Genomic DNA, 18,335 nt, shown 5'->3' with positions numbered 1-18,335 from the left:
TCTGATGGAGCCCAAAGTCATAGACTAAATGAATGCAACAGACATCTTATAGGGGTGCCCCATTGACTAGGGGAATGATATTTGTGTGTACCTGCCGAAAGATAGGAATGGTGATGGTTAACTGAGATGTATTAGAAAGTGTGGGGCTTGGGCATGGCACAAATGATATAGAGAGGGGTATGGATACTGTCTTGGTTTTGGCTGGGATAGAGTTAGTTTTCTTCCTAGTAGCTGGTACAGTGCTGTGTTTTGGTTTTAGTCCAAGAATGATGGATTTCTGTTTATATCACAAGGACTGAAGTACTGTAATGCAAAACAGTGTCCAGAAGTGCTTTTTGGGTTTTGAGTGGTTTTGTGTTTTTTCCTCCTGTCAGTTTAGGATATAATAGAAGTCATGAGAATTTTATGTACTTTAATGTGAATGAAACCAGGGATTAGCTTTTTAGCAGGGCTGTTACGCAGGTGTTGGATCAGGCTTACCATGTCTGTCGAACATGGCAGTTATCACAGCATTGTGTTTCAAGTAAGTTTTAAGAGGTTTAATGTTAAATATAATCAAGGTGTCTTTTTGTGTTTTAGGAAGCCGAATATGGTGGCCATGATCAAATTGATTTATATGATGATGTAATTTCTCCATCTGCAAATAATGGAGATGCCCCAGAAGATCGTGATTACATGGATTCTCTCCCACCATCTGTTGGGGATGATGTAGGTAAAGGAGCTGCACCGAATGTTGTCTATACATATACTGGAAAGAGAATTGCCTTGTACATTGGAAATCTTACTTGGGTAAGTAGCTTATTACTATTTAGGTATAGCCAGGAATTCTTAAATTATTGACATAATTCTTTGTAAATACTTTTTAAATTGTTTTATATGCAATACTGAGAGTACAGCAAAGCAGGTAAGTAAATGGAAAAACACCACAAAACCCCCTAAAACACAGTGAGTCTGACTGGAGCTGTCTTGGTGTCTCAAAAAATCAAGGAAACCTTCAGTAAATATAAACTTTAAAGTTTCCTCTCATGTTTTAAGTGTTATGAAGGGTTATTTGTGCTACTGTCTTCTTAAGGTTTTCAGAAAACTGAATGGAAGAGGAGAACAAGCTTAAAATGTGAAATACCTTATGCCTGCAGATACTTGAAAGCTACTGAACAAACCCAAATTACAGTAAACTCTTGCTGCAGTTGTTTGTTTAAAAAGGAGCTGGAAGGTTCTCTGGGATTTTCTTGAAATTACTTTTCACATTTTTCCAGGCCCACCTTCCACTTCTGTTTGCCAGGCAGTGACTTTTGCAACAAAACTGTTTTCAGGTATTTGCTTTGAGGCTTTTTTCTCTTAGGAGTTGCAGATGTGGGATAACATACTGAACAGCAGTTGCCCTTAAGATGCTTACTTTTGTTAGCATTAAAGTATTTTAAACTCTGCTGCAGTTAAGCAAAGTGCAACAGCTGGTCAGTAGCTGAATTAACAGGAGTTGATATCTGGTTCTTCCAGATCCACACTTGCAAAATTCTGATTCAGGGTTTTTTCCCTTCTGATTAATTTCTTACTGGTGCTAAACTTGAAAAAGAATGGTTTATGGGTGTTCAGGTGTTTAGGGTTTTTTTTATTAATTATTGCAGGATCTTAATTTCAGGAACTAATAGGTAAGTAAAGGAGCCATTGACTTAAGAGTTGTACCATTCTGAACTACATTAATGGAATCTGTAAAATGGACATGAGTTAGCTGAACTCACGAAGTCAAGTGTCATGATTTCTAAAGAAGGTAGGCCAGTGTTCAGTAATTTGTGCCATTATTCATTATTTGGCTTCACAAATGAAGTTAGCCACAAAGTGCATTCATCTACTTTAGTGTTGCTGTTGTGTGCTTTCTTTGCGTTAAGCTCTAAACAAAGTTAATTTGTTGAATTTTTAAAGGAAGCCTTGATTTGAGGGAGATCAGCTAAGTAGTTCAGAATCTTTAGAGCCTATTTTGCACTTCCCATATGAAATTCAAAGAAGTGATGGAGTTGCAGAAGTAGGAAGAAAATCGTGTTAGTGTCTTTGTGTATCTTTGGATGAGGGAAATTGTTGAATGTTACATAGTCATTAATACGAGGTTACAGCAGATAGGTTTGGTTAAGAGGAAGCAGTTGTTTTTAAGCATATTTTTTGTCTAGTTTCTCTTCTTTTGTCTGTAAATCCTGCTGGTTTTCTGCACATAATATGTAGTTCACTAAATTCTCACTAGTCAAAGCTGTCATAGAGAGCACCTGGTTAATATGGTGTTTAAAACTGACATTTGTGTGGAAATAATAGAATTGGAGAGAAAAAATGGATCGGGTGTAGAAAAAGTAAGTTATTGGAATGGTCCAGTTTAAGCCTTATTTTCTCAAAAAAGTTACTCAAATCCAAATCCAGTTTTTTGGGGCATAATGTAACTGGTATAATATGTGGAGGGAATGATGCAATATAGCATATGGGCAAGTGTGTATGTCTTTCAGATTAATTTTCTGAGAATTGTAAAGTACAAATGACTGCTTGCCAAAAGTCAGAAAATTTCAACAACCTGAATAAAGTATTCCTCTTGACCAACTTCACACCCCCAAAAGAATCCATGGAAAACTTAGCTGCCCTTTTCCTGATGTTTTAGATAAGCTTTTATAACTGAATATTAAAAATCTTTTTCAGTGGACAACAGATGAAGACCTGACTGAAGCAGTTCACTCACTGGGGGTAAATGATATTTTGGAGATAAAATTTTTTGAAAATCGTGCTAATGGCCAGTCTAAAGGGTAAGAACTCATTGTCTGTTTTTTCTGCAAATGGCCTGAAGTTTGGGAGGGTAGAAAGGGCAAAAGAGCTTTCAGTTTTCCTAACTGTCAGTATGTGAACTGATAACCTTTAATTGATGTGCAGCGATGAATGGATATGTTGTTTCATACTAATGACTTAAATGTCAGGCGTAAATTTTTATGGTGGCATTGTGTGTCTCATTATTTTGTGAGTTGTGTCTTTTTGGCTGTCTTCATTAAGACTATTCCTAGATATCAGTTAGTGCGGTGGTGGGGTGATACTTCCCCCAACTGCCATTATTCAGTCTTTCTTTACATCTTTATTTTCCATTAACTGTTGAAAGTGACTATTTAAGCTCATTTTTCACCAGGAACCTAGTCTTTGCATGAATGTGCCTTTCTAAGCTCTCCTTAGTAGGAATGAGACAGTAAATGCTTAATAATAACTTGATCATATGAATTCATATATAGTGATACTCTACCAAAAAGCTGCCTTTGTTGTGATGTATTTTGATGCATTTTGTACTTTTGATGGTTCTTATGTCCTAGAATGAGTTCTTTTATCTGTTCTGAAAACTGGACTATGACCTATGGGACAGTTTCTCTATCTCATTTTCAAGTATTCCTTTGCTTGCTTGTAACCTTTTTCATGAGGCGTCAGGATATCCAGGAAATGGGAAGAACTGTGGTGTAACTTTATTTTCCCTCCTCCTGCCTTTCAGGTTTGCCCTTGTGGGTGTGGGATCAGAAGCATCCTCCAAAAAGTTGATGGATTTGTTGCCTAAAAGAGAATTGCATGGGCAGAATCCTGTTGTAACTCCATGTAATAAACAATTTCTGAGTCAGTTTGAAATGCAGTCAAGGAAAAGTAAGCCTTTCTTATGTGCTGTCTTGAAAAAAAAACTGTTTGTTCCAGTAGTAGTATGGCAGTTCGTCTCTCAGCTTATGATAATTTCTACAGTTTGAAATAGCTATAAAGTGCTTACAGTCCAGGTGAATGAGGTTGCATCTTTGCTTAAAGATGATACTCTTAAATAAAAGTGAATTAAAAAAACCCCAAACAACTCAACCCCCACAATCAAACAAAAACCCAAACCAAAACACTTAATACACTGAAGAGCTGCTGATCTGGCAAGAGATAGCAGTCCCTGACAGAAGGTTGCAGCTTTGTGAAGCTCTTATAGTTGGAGAAGCTTCTTCATTTTCTTGTGGATGTAATTAAAAAAAAAAAAAAAGGCACAAAAGCATTTAGAAATTTAACATGTGTAGACAAACTGGACTGAATTCTGCTGTCTGGACAAGCTGTTCTTACAACAGAATGGAGAAAAGGGATTCTGCATTGTGCTTTCCTCCAGCAGCTTGTCTTGTGGTTCCCAGGCCTAATTGTGGCCTTGGGCTATGTTAGAGGAAGTACTGACCGTCTCCTCAGATGCCATTCTGTTAGTATGGGGCATAGTGGATCACTGCCATATTCTAGCAAACCACTTATTCCTCCCCAGATGCTTTGGGTTTGGGTACCAAGGAAGAAGTCAGTGCTCCTAAGGTCATGCTTTATTTAGGTCAAGTGTTGAAAAGCTTTCACCTATTTTGATATATGTAATTACACTTTTGCTTTTCCACTGCAGCCACACAGTCTGGCCAGATGTCTGGAGAAGGTAAAGCTGGTCCCCCAGGAGGAAGCTCACGTGCAGCATTTCCACCTAGTAACAGAGGCCGAGGCCGTTTTCCAGGTGCCATTCCAGGTGGAGACAGATTCCCTGGACCAGCAGGGCCAGGAGGGCCCCCACCACCTTTCCCAGGTAAAATAATTCACATGTAGAGTTTGTTTCATTTGTGTTTTCTTGTATTAGTGCAACATACTCACTTGGGAGATTATAAAGATCAAGATGATTCAGTAGTGTGCTGTAATCAGTGATCACAGCTGGACTGTAGGATTTGACAGTATTTCTTTGTTGATATTCAAACAAGAACTGTATTTCCAAAATTTGATAGCAGTATAATAACATTTTCTGGAAACAGTCTTTATAATCTGTCAGTGTATGTACTTTTAAAGTATGAGAAAAGACAGATCAATCCTGTTGGCAGGTAGATTTGCCTTTAGTGCAGTGTAGTTCAGATTTGTTATATGGGGTGAGAATGCCCGTGTTTCAGAGTGTCAAGTAACCCTTCCTTACTGCATTACAAGTTTGCACACCATCGGAAATTCAGCTTTGATTCATGCCCAGTGACAGGTTAGTTGGCCCTATGAATACAATAAATTTGGAGAGGAGGTGTTCATGTTTAGTCAGGTACCTGATATGGCAGAACAGTCAGGCTTGTGTTACAGCGAAGTTCTTATTTCAGCTTAAGTATTTTTAGTAAATGTCATTCAGTAGTAGATTGTTTACTAATAATTGAAAAGCCACTAATGAGGACCTGAAAGTAGGTTTGGATACTGCATTTACCTTACCTTCCACAATATACCTTTTCCCAAATTTTTAATGTATGTTGTATCTTGTGTCCCATATAAAAGACTAGTTGCAGGCATAAGTAGGATGCAATGTTTTCTCCTTCTTGTAAGATTTTGGGGATGTTGCTAACAATAGCAGGTGATAATGTGATTGTGTCAGTTTTCAAGTTAATGTTATTCTCTTCAGATATTGACAGTCAAGCAACTGTTAAAAATTTTCTAGGCTACTGGACCCGAAGTGGGACTGTGCATGTTTTGTGTGTCAGGGGCAGATTAGTGAGGTTGTTTCTGGTGTTTTGTTGTTTAAGAATGAAAGGAAAAAAGGCCAGAACTTTAATTATTTCGCTATGTCTTTATTTATATTTATTAACTCTATTTTATTTTTCTATTTATTTGTTTTATTTTAGCTGGACAAACTCCCCCACGTCCACCTCTAGGTCCTCCTGGCCCACCAGGCCCACCAGGCCCTCCACCTCCTGGTCAGGTTCTCCCACCTCCATTAGCTGGACCTCCTAATCGTGGTGACCGTCCACCACCACCAGTTCTGTTTCCAGGACAGCCTTTTGGTCAGCCTCCACTTGGGCCACTTCCTCCAGGCCCTCCACCACCAGTTCCAGGCTACGGGCCACCACCAGGTCCGCCACCACCTCAGCAGGGTCCACCTCCACCTCCGGGTCCGTTTCCCCCTCGTCCACCTGGCCCCCTTGGGCCACCCCTGACTCTTGCTCCTCCTCCACATCTCCCTGGGCCACCTCCAGGTGCTCCACCACCTGCACCACATGTGAATCCAGCTTTCTTCCCCCCACCTGCCAATAGTGGCATACCTACTTCAGACAGCCGTGGCCCACCTCCAACAGATCCATATGGCCGACCTCCACCATATGACAGAGGTGACTATGGGCCACCTGGAAGGTGAGTGCTTTTAGTGTAATGTGCTTGGTAGCAGATTTTATTCCTCATGTAGGAAGCACTCGATTTTCCCTTTTAATGCAAATACTAGAAATAATGAAATACAGGGCTGGAAAGGATCCAAACAGTCTTCTCATTTGCCCCTTTTCACTGAAATATCTCTCAAACACATTTGTAGTGGTAAGAAAATCTTGAAATGCAACATAGTAATCGCTTTCACTTTTCAGTTCTGAACTGTTTGTTTTCACTGTTGTATTTGGCAGTGTCATCATTCAATGTGTTCTACATGTAAACTTATATTGCTTCTTATGCAGCAGCTTCTGGCTGTGCTTCTGTCTTAACCTAAATTTCTGACTCGCACCTTTATCATCAGTGCTTTGCAGGCTGTCTTTTTTGAATGCCCTGGAGTTCTCCTTTTTGATTATGTGCATATGTTGAGTGCAGTGCCATACCAAGCTCATACCATTTTCATCTTTCAGCAGCTCTGCTTGCCCCTTTTTTTTTCTTCGGGGTTCAATTAAAAGTTAGTCTTTATCTCAAAATCCGGGTGTGAATTTACGGCAAGGCTTTTATCTTCCTTTCCTGTCAAGACGCTTCTGCTCATTTGGTGCAATCCTGCTGTGTTTGTAACAGTGGCTTTTCCTATGGTTAATCCTGTCTGGGATGGAGTTCTTGATTGTGTCTTGACTTGACTTGTCAAATTTTTCACATCTTGTTTGAAACATCTTTTTTCATCTGTGCTTTTAAGCATCTCTGTCTTGCTGCTGTTTCTTGATTTTCGCCATATTTGTATTTGTCACGGAAAATTTTGGGATAAGTTGTAAGAGACACTTTTTGCAAAGTTACATTTGGGTTTTTGAGGTGTGATTTTACTGCTAGCATGAGAGGCTTCTCTTGCTTAAAATGTTTTCTGCAAAGACACTTTGTTTTGTTTCTTCTTTTATCACAAAGTTTTAAACTCCCCGTGCATCTGTACATACTATGTTCAAACAAACTATAGAAAATCAAGCATTTGGCTTAATTGCCTGATTAAAAAAAGAAATATATGGTGTTGACTGTTTTTTGATGGACAGAAATCAAGGTTGTTTGCAGTTTGTAGAATGTCTGGGGAGGGAAGGAGTGGGAATAGGACAGTATAACTTGCTGTCCAGTATTTTTCATTAATAATGTTAAAACTATAATCCATAACTATTTAAATTGTCATTAATTATATATCATAGGCGTTTCACTGGAAATAACATGTCCATAAGAGAAAAATTACATATTCCATTCTATGGGAGGCACACGAAAAATAATACTCAAAACTCAGGGAGGTATGAATTTTTAGACATTTCCTCTTATGCTAAACTGGCTATAGGATCTTGTTCCACTTCTTGCAATTAAGAGGATAGCATTGCTTATTATTCTGCATTTTCTCTCTACCAGAAGGACTAACACTGTTCTAGAAATACCAAGCAGTGGGCCAGTTTACCAGTCTCAACATTTGTTTCTAACACATGTCTCCAAATTTTCTATGCGATACCCAGACTGGCTAATAGGACACTGCAAAACTTTTGGGAAAACTTTTGTATATGTTAACTTCTGTTACTTTGGAAACCCTATACAGGTAGCTAATGATTAAAGTAAAAAAGTGTAATGAGTGCAAGGATTCTGCTTTATTGCTTCCTCCTTACTGTGACTGGTTTGGAGATCAAATTGGAGCACCTTGAACTTGACCAGAAATAAACCCCAAAAATAAGTTGTAAAATGTTGAAGTATCATTGAGAAAATTGAGTGTTTTAAAGATGATAGACTGTTTGCTTTTCATAAGTTACAGCATTCTGGTCTTAGTTAAGATCTGGGAAACAGGATCATATAGTTCTAATTCCAGTATTGTTATAAAAATGATCTCTAATTTTGCTCAAAGTCGCATTGCCTATGTACATGTATTTCCACATCTGTTCAATTGGGATAATATCTACTTTCATACCTTCAAGGATTTTATGAAAATTATAAATATTTGTAAAGCACAATATTAAGTGCTGCTGAATCTTCACAATAGATGGGATGAACAAGAATAAGTCTGTTCATACAGCAATGTCTTAATTGTTTACCTTTTTTTTTTTAATTTTTTTTTTATTTTATTTTATTTTAATTTTAGCTTTCAGGATGTTATACTGTAACATGGTCCTTAACAAAAACAAAAATCAAAACCAAACCCAGATCCTGCTTTCTTTTCTGTATGTCACTTTGCTTGAAGTTGCAAACTTGGATTGTTAAAGCTGCAATGATACCTTGTCAAGTTTTTTTTTTTTAACCATTAAAATACTAATTTTATTGCTTGCAGAGAAATGGACGCTGCAAGGACACCTCTAAGTGAAGCAGAATTTGAAGAAATCATGAATAGAAATAGGGCAATCTCAAGCAGTGCCATTTCAAGAGCTGTATCAGATGCCAGTGCTGGTTAGTAAAACTTGATTAATGTGTTTGGTACCCAACTGGAAAGAGTTTGTGGTTTCTGTATTAGGAAACTGGCAGCCCTGAAGCCACACTTTCCTAATAGGAAGCTGGATCTAGGTATAAGCTATAGCTGATATTGTACCACAATCCAATTAGTTTCTGAGAATGCCTTCTTGAGTACTGATCTGGACAGTATTCTGATATTTGGTTCTACAGTAAATTATCTGGATGGCTGTTGAAGAGACTCAAAATGGTAACACTATTACAGTTAAAATTCTTTGGCTTAATTTGCATCATCTTCTGATCGTGATCGTCTATCATTTTCAGGGGACTATGGAAGTGCTATAGAGACCTTGGTAACTGCAATTTCCCTAATTAAACAGTCCAAAGTATCTGCGGATGATCGCTGTAAAGTACTTATCAGCTCTCTTCAGGACTGCCTTCATGGAATTGAGTCCAAGTCTTATGGTTCTGGATCCAGGTAAAACTTTCCTCTTCCATCTGCCCTAACTTACAAAAGGGAAGGTGTAGTGCAGGACTAGTTCACAGAGAAGAAATTAAGTCATGTGAGAAGCTTAGTGGTTTGCTGAGTTGTACAAGAAGTGTGTGCAAGAATCAAATAGAGGTTTCCTGAATTTAGCTGCCTTTTCATTTAGCTTAAATTTGACTCTTAATTTTATTCGGTATCCTTTCCTACATGGTACTCCTGCAATTTGTAAACTTCAAAATTGAATTGTCCTTTATCAGTTAGGATGTCCAGTGCGTAATTTCTATTATATTTTGCTATTGAAAATTGAGACTAAGGATATTTGATTCCAGTTTTCATTTTGCCTAAAAGTAATTTTCTCCATACTTGTCACAGTAGGAATACGCTTGAGTTGGGGAAAAAAAGCTGAGCAGAATGTTTTTTTTGCCTGTGGTCCTTTGTCAGTCTAAGAATTGAGAGTAGGTGGATTTCAAATTCATGGAGTCTTCTATCTAGTATAAATAAGAAATAGGTATTTCTTTCAAAACATAAATAATGCCCCTTTCAGTATTAGGACAAACACTGAGGTTCTGTTTCATTAGGATAGTGTAGCAGTAATGTAGTTGGCCTTGAATATTAAAGATGCCAAGACAGCTGGTTTTGGCACATACTTTCAGTACACAGGTTAGCAGCCATGTTGTAGTGATCATTTGAGGTATGGTGCATTCCCCCAGCTGATTTCAGCCATCTCATCCTCCGTTCTGATGATGTACATTTTTAGTGGCTGCATTTTGCTGTCTCTGAGTTCTTAGTCACCTCCTTTTATATCAGCTGTCTTTCATGTTATATACAGAAACATATCTGCATCACAGTGAACAGATGCTTCTCTTGTATCCTTTTTTGATCAAATCTATATTCATAATACGAAATTGGATGCAGGTGGCTTGTGTTATGAAGAAAAATTTAATGAAGTAATTTCTTTTAGAAGACGTGAGCGATCCAGAGAGAGGGACCACAGTAGGTCACGAGAAAAAAGTAGGCGCCACAAATCACGTAGTAGAGATCGTCATGATGACTATTACCGGGAAAGAAGCCGTGAGAGAGAGAGGCATCGTGATCGTGACAGAGATCGTGACAGAGAACGAGACAGAGAGAGAGAATATCGTCATCGTTAAAGAAGGTGAGCATTTGTTTCATGTTCTTCAACTTTCTGACTTAGTAGAAGTAACTACTCTGGGTTTGGGATTGTTTACACCATTAATGTCTACATTTAAATGGTCCCACAGTATGTACTGAATCACTTTCTTCTTGCAGCCTCTGACATGAATGTAGGTAAGTAACAACAGGTAACTGGTCTTGGGAGGGAGGGAGTATTTGTGTGCTTTTCTGCAGTTTGCATGCTGCCTTTTGAATTTTAGGTTGTATTAGTGTTTGCAGTATTTATGAAATGTGATTAAACCAATTCTTAAAAAAGCAGTAAGCCAGACTGGTAAGTCTGCTCTCTTTGTAATCTTAGAAGGTTATATGAAATTTATGGTTCTATTTCTTATTCGTATTTTTAAATACTAAATTTGTATTTTAAAATCTCCTTGTGTAAGGACTGCAGCATTTAGCCCTTCGTATGTCATGTGTTATTTCAGTTTAGGGAACATGTGTACATACAGTTGCTGTCCTTGCACAAGTATGGCAGTGGGCTCTTGGGGGTTTTGTTTGTTGGGCTTTGTTCTGTTTTGGGTTGTGGTTTTTTCTTTCCCAGTGAGTTGTTTTCCCAAATTCAGGAAATACAGCCAGACTTTGCTCTTTATTCTATGCAGTGTGACCTGCCAATATCTTCTATCTTCAAGCTAAATTCAGGTGTTATCTTTAATAAGATTTACACTCAGTTGTTCCCCATCACCCTGATTTTTCATTGTCTCCCCCCTCTGATAGTAATTTTCTGAACGCTAGTAAACAGATGTATGATACAAGGATTGCTTCTTTTCTCGTTGTTCATGAACTAATGTGTTCTTTTATTTCACATATCTGCAGTCTTGCATGCATCAAACCTCTAGATAGCTGCAAAGTTGTGGGCCTATTTCTGCTGAGAGCTTTAAAATACATAGAAATGCCTATCACATATATTGTACCATTTTGGAGATCAGGAGTTCAAGCTACCCATGATCCCTTATATTTGACAATTGGAAAAAGCTATTAGTTAATTATTATTAACTACCTATTAGTTTATCTGCAGTGGTCTTTTCCCTTTTTAAAACTTCACACTACATCTACACTAAAATTGAAGCTTGCAGACTTGCCTGTCTGCCCAACTTCCATTTCTTACATTTACCCTCTGATTTAGTTCTCAGATTCACATATGGCTATTTATTCAGGGAAGCTCATTTACAGAAGTTAGAGGAAAATTTTCCAGAAATTACATAAAATGTAGTATACTCCCAAGTGAAAATATAATTTTGTATTATTTAAATGTTAGGTTTTTAGTTAGGCTTTTGTGTCACTGACTCCTCTGGGAAGGAACAAATTCTGATACTAAATGCTCCACTCTGTTAAGTGGGTGTTGTCTTGGGTTTATATACAAATAGGAGATATGTGAAATGGTAACCAACCTAGAGGAGGGCAGTCAAAGGCTTAAACAGGAAGGTAAAATGTGAAATGGATTGGTAGAAATATTTCTAGAACTGCATAAAATAGAAACTGTGGTTCTTAATTGTAAAATATCAGAACATAAAAATAGAGATTTAACAAAAATAATTATAGTTTCTTTTGTTGAACTGGATTTTTATGATACCTTTTACGATAAACAAGTATTTGTGATATTTGCAAATAGTTGTTGTTAACAGGAAGTAACCATCGAGCTGGGTGATGGATGTATTTCCAGACTGTTTTCACTAGCTTTCACTTTTGTATGTTTAGTGTTGTGCATGTAGATGTGGCGTTTCTGTGCCGAGTACAGATTCCCTACCCTGTCACCCCAAGAAAACATATCAAATAGCATTAGGTTGCATTTTATGATTTCCAAAGCACAATTTTAAAATGAGACTGTGGCTTCAGTCTCAGTTTAGGTGGGACTTGTATATACAATATCCTTCGACTTCGTTGTGTGGCTGGGACTTCTTTTTTTCTTTCAGAGGGGTTGCGTAGGTAAGAGTCCCTTGTGCGAAGAAGAAAATAGGTCCTAGGAAGTTGATTTAAAGGGCAAATTTAGTATTCTGCACATAAATGAAAGCATTTGGTATTTTTTTGAAGTTAAGTTGTAAATATTTTGGTTTGTGCTGTCTTAATGAAGAAGGGCTTTATTGTAGTTTTTGGGTTTATATATTTATACACATATACCCCAAAGAAATACAGTTATCTCCTGGTTTGTACGTTTCATTTTCACTAAGATGTATGTTGCCATACATTTTTTTGTTTTGTTCTTTACATTGATTAATATTCATAATTGGATTTAACAGTCTCAATCATTTAATAAATATCAGCAGTGCTGAAAAGAGCTACTCCCCATATTACTGTGTTTTGCCAGATAACATGAAGTTGCCTCTGTGCCTGCCCCCTATGAATGGCACCTATATTCCTTACTGTGTACCTGTAGTCGTAACTGTGATACTGTACTGGCATTTTTTAAAGTTTAGAAGGATTTTAAAGGTCCATTGTGAACATTTTTGTATACAGTGAAATTCAGTTTGTACTGTATTACATTTATAGAGATGGGTTAAATTGGAATAACGTACTAAATGTGTTTATAATAATAAACTCTATTAAAACTAAAAAGTTTAGATGTACCATAGCAGGTATTTACACTTCTGTTTGTACACTTCATGATTTAAAATCATATTCTTGCAAGATTTTTGTGCCTTCACTTGAGTAAGGCTTCATGTACATTGATAATCCATTCTACAGAATTACTGTATACTGCATGTTTCCTTGAAACATCTTGCCTTTGCTTGTAGAAAGCCTGTAGGTATAAAAGAGAACTGGATGTAACTCAAATGTCTAACCCGTATTATTCAAGAATACTAAGAACCTGGTAGGATGATATTTAGAAAGATTAACAGCAAAATTAATGTGTACAAACAGAATAGTAATGTAACTTCATCAGCATGAGTCCTGACTCCTTTTTTTAGACAGATACTATTTTATTTTTTTGGTTTTTTAGTTTAACTGAAATGCAACGATGTATTTCTAGCTGATGCTTTGTCCCAATCTTAATCTGTCTGAATTTCTATAACTGCTGAATGTTAAATTCTTCATTTTATGTTTTTGTTATTGGGTTGATTATTTCCTATTTAAACTGGATTTAGACTGAATTGCAAAGACAAAACCACAACATTGTAACAGTTGATATGTATGTAGACTGTGTACTCCATATTTCATGGTTTTCCTCTGATTTTTCTGTTCTCAAACCACTGTAAGCAAAATGATTTGAAGACTGAGGCTCATGCTTCTTCAAAAACTGCTCTCAGGTCTCTCTGAAATAGTTTAAGCTTTGGAGTGGTCTTAGAAGTAACGTGGTTGGAATCCTTTTTGTTGTCAGTAGGAGTTGAAATGGTACTGATAGCTTAAGTAATACTCATGTTTTTGCTTGTGTAAGTAGCAACTCTTCTCTAACAGTGTGTTAACAACCACTTAAACATCAAGTATGAAGTTAGCCTTTTTAAGAAACCTTGTAAATTAACAGGAAAAGGCCTATTTTTCTAAGTTAGTTTAATAATAAGCTTCTCCTTAATAACAGAGTTTCCAGTGAATCGTGTGGTAGCATTGTTCAAGACCTGGGTATATGTACCTGTCTAGGATTATTTCAGATTTTCTTAGTATTAGCCTATTACAAATGTTATTTTCCTCGTCTCTTTTTTAAAATGCGTATTTTTGAGGAAGCGCGTATGTGGGGCTGGCACTATGCTAATTCCATCTAGAATTCCTCAGGGAAAGCATTCTTTGTGCAGCTGATTCAGTATCTGAAGTTAACTATGGAGTGAATGGGGCAAGCAGGGCCACTGTGTTATGTGCCACTTAAAAACTATTTTAAGACTACCCTCGTTCTTTACAGAAACATAGTTTGCTGCTTAAGTTTCAGCGACTTCTCTCATTTTCTTCAGGGTGAGATGATTTGAAAAACTAACTGATAATATTATGCTATTTTCAAATGCCCAACTGTAACTTTTATTAATCTTTTCCATTAACATGCTGCTGTAATTTTGTTATCTTCTGCGGTGTCTTTAGATACACATAGATACTTTTGTGTTCCCCACATCCTGTGCTTTGCTTTGGTTTGTGAAACCAGTAGCTTTGACAAATCTGAGCTTTGTGAAAGTTCCCCAAGAAACTTTAAGTCTTCGTAGCATTTGAAATGGAAGTTGTTTGCAAGTGAAAATGTTAGTTTGATGCAGAGTTCTCCAAAGAAGGAAAAAATTCATTTTTTAACTTTTGCTCATTGTGGTTTGAGAACTAAGATTTGGTTTTATCCAAAAAAAAAGGATACATGAGATATATCTTCATTTTTATGTTTTCCTGTGGCAGCCTGAACTACCTTTTTGTGTCTTCCTCATATATTAATGTGAAAGATATTGCTAATAATTCACATCTCTTTAATTTGTAAACTAAAGATTGAGTTTTCTGAGCATACCTTTCTTCATCAATTATTTTTGCCGAATAGATGGGTTGGGATAGTAGGAGAAAGACATACTATGAATGAAATTAGCTTGGGAGCATTCTTTTTCTTCTCATGTAAATTATTTATAAAATCAGGAAGTTGTTCTGGTGTTGATCTTAAACACTAAGATTGAACAAAGATCCCAGGTAAGTACACTAATAATAGGGGAGAAAAAATATACAACTAATGGAACAAGGTGCTAGTGGTGGCAAAATAGTTTGTACATGTATGGTGAACAGAATCACATCTGTATCTCGGCTTACATGCAGAAAGACAAATACAGAGTCAAACTTGAAATTCCTTCTTTCTCACTGTATTATAGCTAAAGCATCACAGTATTTGGAGGTTTGTGATGTTCTGGAATGTAGGTTAAGCTAAAACAAATTTTGGCTTTCAAGTTGATACTACTTCCTGTGGGATTTTTGCTTTGTGTGTTTTTCTTTGTGTATAGAATAAAATAAAATAAAGGAAAATTACATGAAGTAATTCTTAGGACCTGTTAGGATAGTGACAAATGTGTATGATGCCTTTTACTGAAACGTGAATATGTTGGGAGATTGAAATTCAATCTCTGAAAATACCAGAAATTTCACTAACAAAACTCGATGGGTGTATGCACATACAGCTTTTAAATACTGTATATTTTTACACCTCTGAAAGCTGTTTAAAGCTTTTATATGCTTATTTGGATGATTGGGATTAAAGGGAAAAAAAATAGTTGCTACTGCAAGATGCTTCACGTATATAAGAAGTCTATTGGATTTTGTTGTAAGAGTCTGTCTTGGCTAGGGGGGGGAATTGCTTAAGTTTCATCTTGCGTAAATACAAAAATGTTTGATCACTTAAGTTTGGGGTTTTCATTTGTGAAATGTTCTGGCATAAACTCTCAACTTTTAAACCAGAAAATAACAGATACGTCTGAAATTTGGGCTTTATTAGTAGAAATGATGAGAAACTGATTGCTGTATGGTGTTAAATTGTACAAACCTAACTCATGCTTGGGTCTGATAGCTTACATGAGCCTGAGGCAGATGGAAAACAGCATTGCCAAGAAGTACTGACTAGAGATTTAACTTTTCTTTTTAAAGTTGTTTCTTACTTCAATATTCTACTTGCTTGTAGAATACTGAAAAGGGTTGAGCATGAAGGTATAATCCATACAGATTTATTTCTTCCTTTTGGAACCACAAAGGTGTTTCCAGTTTTGCCAAGATATAGTGGCAGAATACTTGGAACCAAAATGTACACCACCTTGGATTTTAGTTGGTCATGTTGTTTAAATGAAGGTTCAGTGTGGTGCTGACCATTTTAGGAGCCCTATAATGAAAAGTATTAGTCCTAAATCCATTTTATGACTCATTCTTTAAAGTTCCTGTAGTTCCATAATTACCCTTGCAAATCTAGCAAATTCTTCCCAGGAACTGAATCTTTCTTATGCTAGCATTATAAATCATATATATGGTGCTTTGGATCTGCTAACTGTTGCCATAGAAGTGATAAAGATCCATAATTCTTGCCACAGGAATTGTATGATGAGAGCAGCAAATTCTGATACACAGTCTCACAGCTGTCATATACTTACTTTCTCCACTAAAAAAACCAGATTCTCACGTCTGTTTGTGCTAACTTAGCTTGCAACTCTGAACACATCTTGTGGAGGCAGTGCTTTGTCACTTTGCTACTAATTAATTTTAAAAGTGCTTAACACCTATGGAAATTTGGTCTCTGGGGGAAGGATCTTCCCTAAAAGTAGTTACTGGGTTGATACATTCGTGACTCAAGAACAAAATCTGTGAATAAAAAGGAAATTCCAGTCACTGCTTTGGATTTGGGTTGTGTGCATACTTGCAGCGTGTAGAGCCTGCCTGGTTATACACTGTTTTTTAAAGTTATAATTATCAGTTACTTTGAGGAGTGGAAGAAGAAATATGTCAATTTTTCTTGCAAAAATTGAGTACTTTGTTTTCCTGACTGCTTTAAAATTATTATACTAGTAGAAGAATATTTGACAGCTGTGTACTGGTGCACGTTCATGAAATTGCTCCTCTAAATGTTCTGGTTCTCAATGTGTTGGTTTTTTGAACAATTTGATATAAATTATTTTGAAATTACTGAATGTTGAGATTGTGAATTATTAATGAAATGAAGATAGGTAATTGTTTTGTAATGGAATTCAACTGAAATCCAGTGTATGGAATTATACCATCCCAAGTATCTTGTGAACTCTTACAGTTATTAACTCTGAACGGTGTGGTTCCTTAATTTGCCAAAATAGATGAGATTAGAAAGTAGGGTTTGGAGTTTTCCATAGGGCAAGTAAGTGAAGAAACCTCTGCAAGTCTATAATGTATTATTTGAAAAGTGGGTTCTTGTGATTAAACTGCAAGCGTGTATTTTTAGATGTGAAGCCCATCCTGCTTGCCACTAGTCTGAACATTTTCAAGTACTGGTATCAGCATCTGTGCACTTTTAAATGTTACTGAGATGTGAGCCATCCACTTCATTATACAACCACTTGCATTACTTAAATGTCAAACCAGCTTAAAACTTCTGTAAGTGGGCAGGTAAAAATGTAAAGCTCTAGTTGTGGCAAAACTATCTTATGTGCTTGTTCGTTTACTCTCGCAGAATGCATACTTTAGGAAATGTTCTATATAAATGTTTCCATCAGTCACAGGAACAGTAGCTATTTCTTCCTTTATCATTTGATACTTCAGCTGTGAAATTTATCTCTTTCAACTTTGTAAAACAATATTAATTTTCTTTTTAACTATTGTATTAGAAAACAGTTTCGTGCACAAACAAGTAGCTACTGCTTCTGGGTATTTTGTGTTAGTTTACATTCTGGTGAAGTAGATGCACGACTTGTGTATGTATAGATAAGCCAACAATTTTCTGTGTATTATGAGGACTAGCAAAATCTACATCACAAATTTTGACACATTACAGCTGAAGGAAGAGGAACAGCGTGCAAGACAAGATACATTCTTCAAGGAAAGATGCTTGTCCAGCAGTTTGCTTCATGTGATTGAACTGAGCCTGTAAGGATTCATGGATAAAATGAACAGGAATAGATCTGAATAAAGCAAATCTGCATACATGGTAACCAGTAGCTCTTTTACTTTTTTTATGTTGCTTAACTGTTTTATTTGAGGGAAACCTGTGTGATTTAAACCTTATAGCTTTTGCAACTTTATTACTGGTTATATACATTTGGCAATTATAATGTGCAAGCAATTGGAAAAAGTCAAGTAAATGCTTGTTTTTATAGTAGTTTGTTCATGTTAAACTGTTCATATGATAATGTCTGTACACAGCACCACTGATTACAGTAGATGTAGTGTTGTAATAAACTGTTTAATGGGGCTGATGTGTAAAGCTGTTCAAGTTATTTGATGTTTACACCTCAGGGAAAGTCTTGTGTTCAGCAATATTTAAAGATAATGTTACAATGAAAACATTGATGCTGTTTTTAAAAACATTGCAATAGTTCTTGCATATGCCTCCACCTAATCTTGCATTCAGTGAGTTAAACATACTAATGTTGCTCTCACACATTCAGTTTTGATATGAAAATAGGTGGTAACATAAAACCTTTAAAGCTATTTTTGCTTTCTAGCAGTGTTTACCTAGCTGGCTTGTGAATTTGCT

The 18,335-nt window shown here is 36.5% G+C and overlaps 1 protein-coding gene across 1 annotated transcript; it reads left to right on the top strand.

Moving 5' to 3' along the window:
- The first annotated feature begins 481 nt into the window (after window positions 1-481).
- CPSF6 (cleavage and polyadenylation specific factor 6, 68kDa) lies at window positions 482-18,050 on the top strand. Its single transcript, XM_010011852.1, has 10 exons — window positions 482-523; window positions 580-789; window positions 2,674-2,777; window positions 3,500-3,645; window positions 4,403-4,576; window positions 5,634-6,138; window positions 8,462-8,577; window positions 8,902-9,055; window positions 10,026-10,220; window positions 17,634-18,050. Exons 1-9 carry the CDS (start codon window positions 482-484, stop codon window positions 10,213-10,215), a joined length of 1,641 nt encoding a protein of 546 aa, XP_010010154.1. The 3' UTR covers window positions 10,216-10,220; window positions 17,634-18,050.
- The last annotated feature ends 285 nt before the right edge of the window (window positions 18,051-18,335 follow it).

This window comes from Nestor notabilis, unplaced genomic scaffold, assembly GCF_000696875.1.
Source record: "Nestor notabilis isolate BGI_N333 unplaced genomic scaffold, ASM69687v1 scaffold29483, whole genome shotgun sequence".
In the NCBI taxonomy this organism is placed as follows: Eukaryota; Metazoa; Chordata; class Aves; order Psittaciformes; family Psittacidae; genus Nestor; species Nestor notabilis.
Note: the sequence above shows the minus strand (reverse complement) of the source record. Positions and strands in the feature narration are given on the sequence as shown.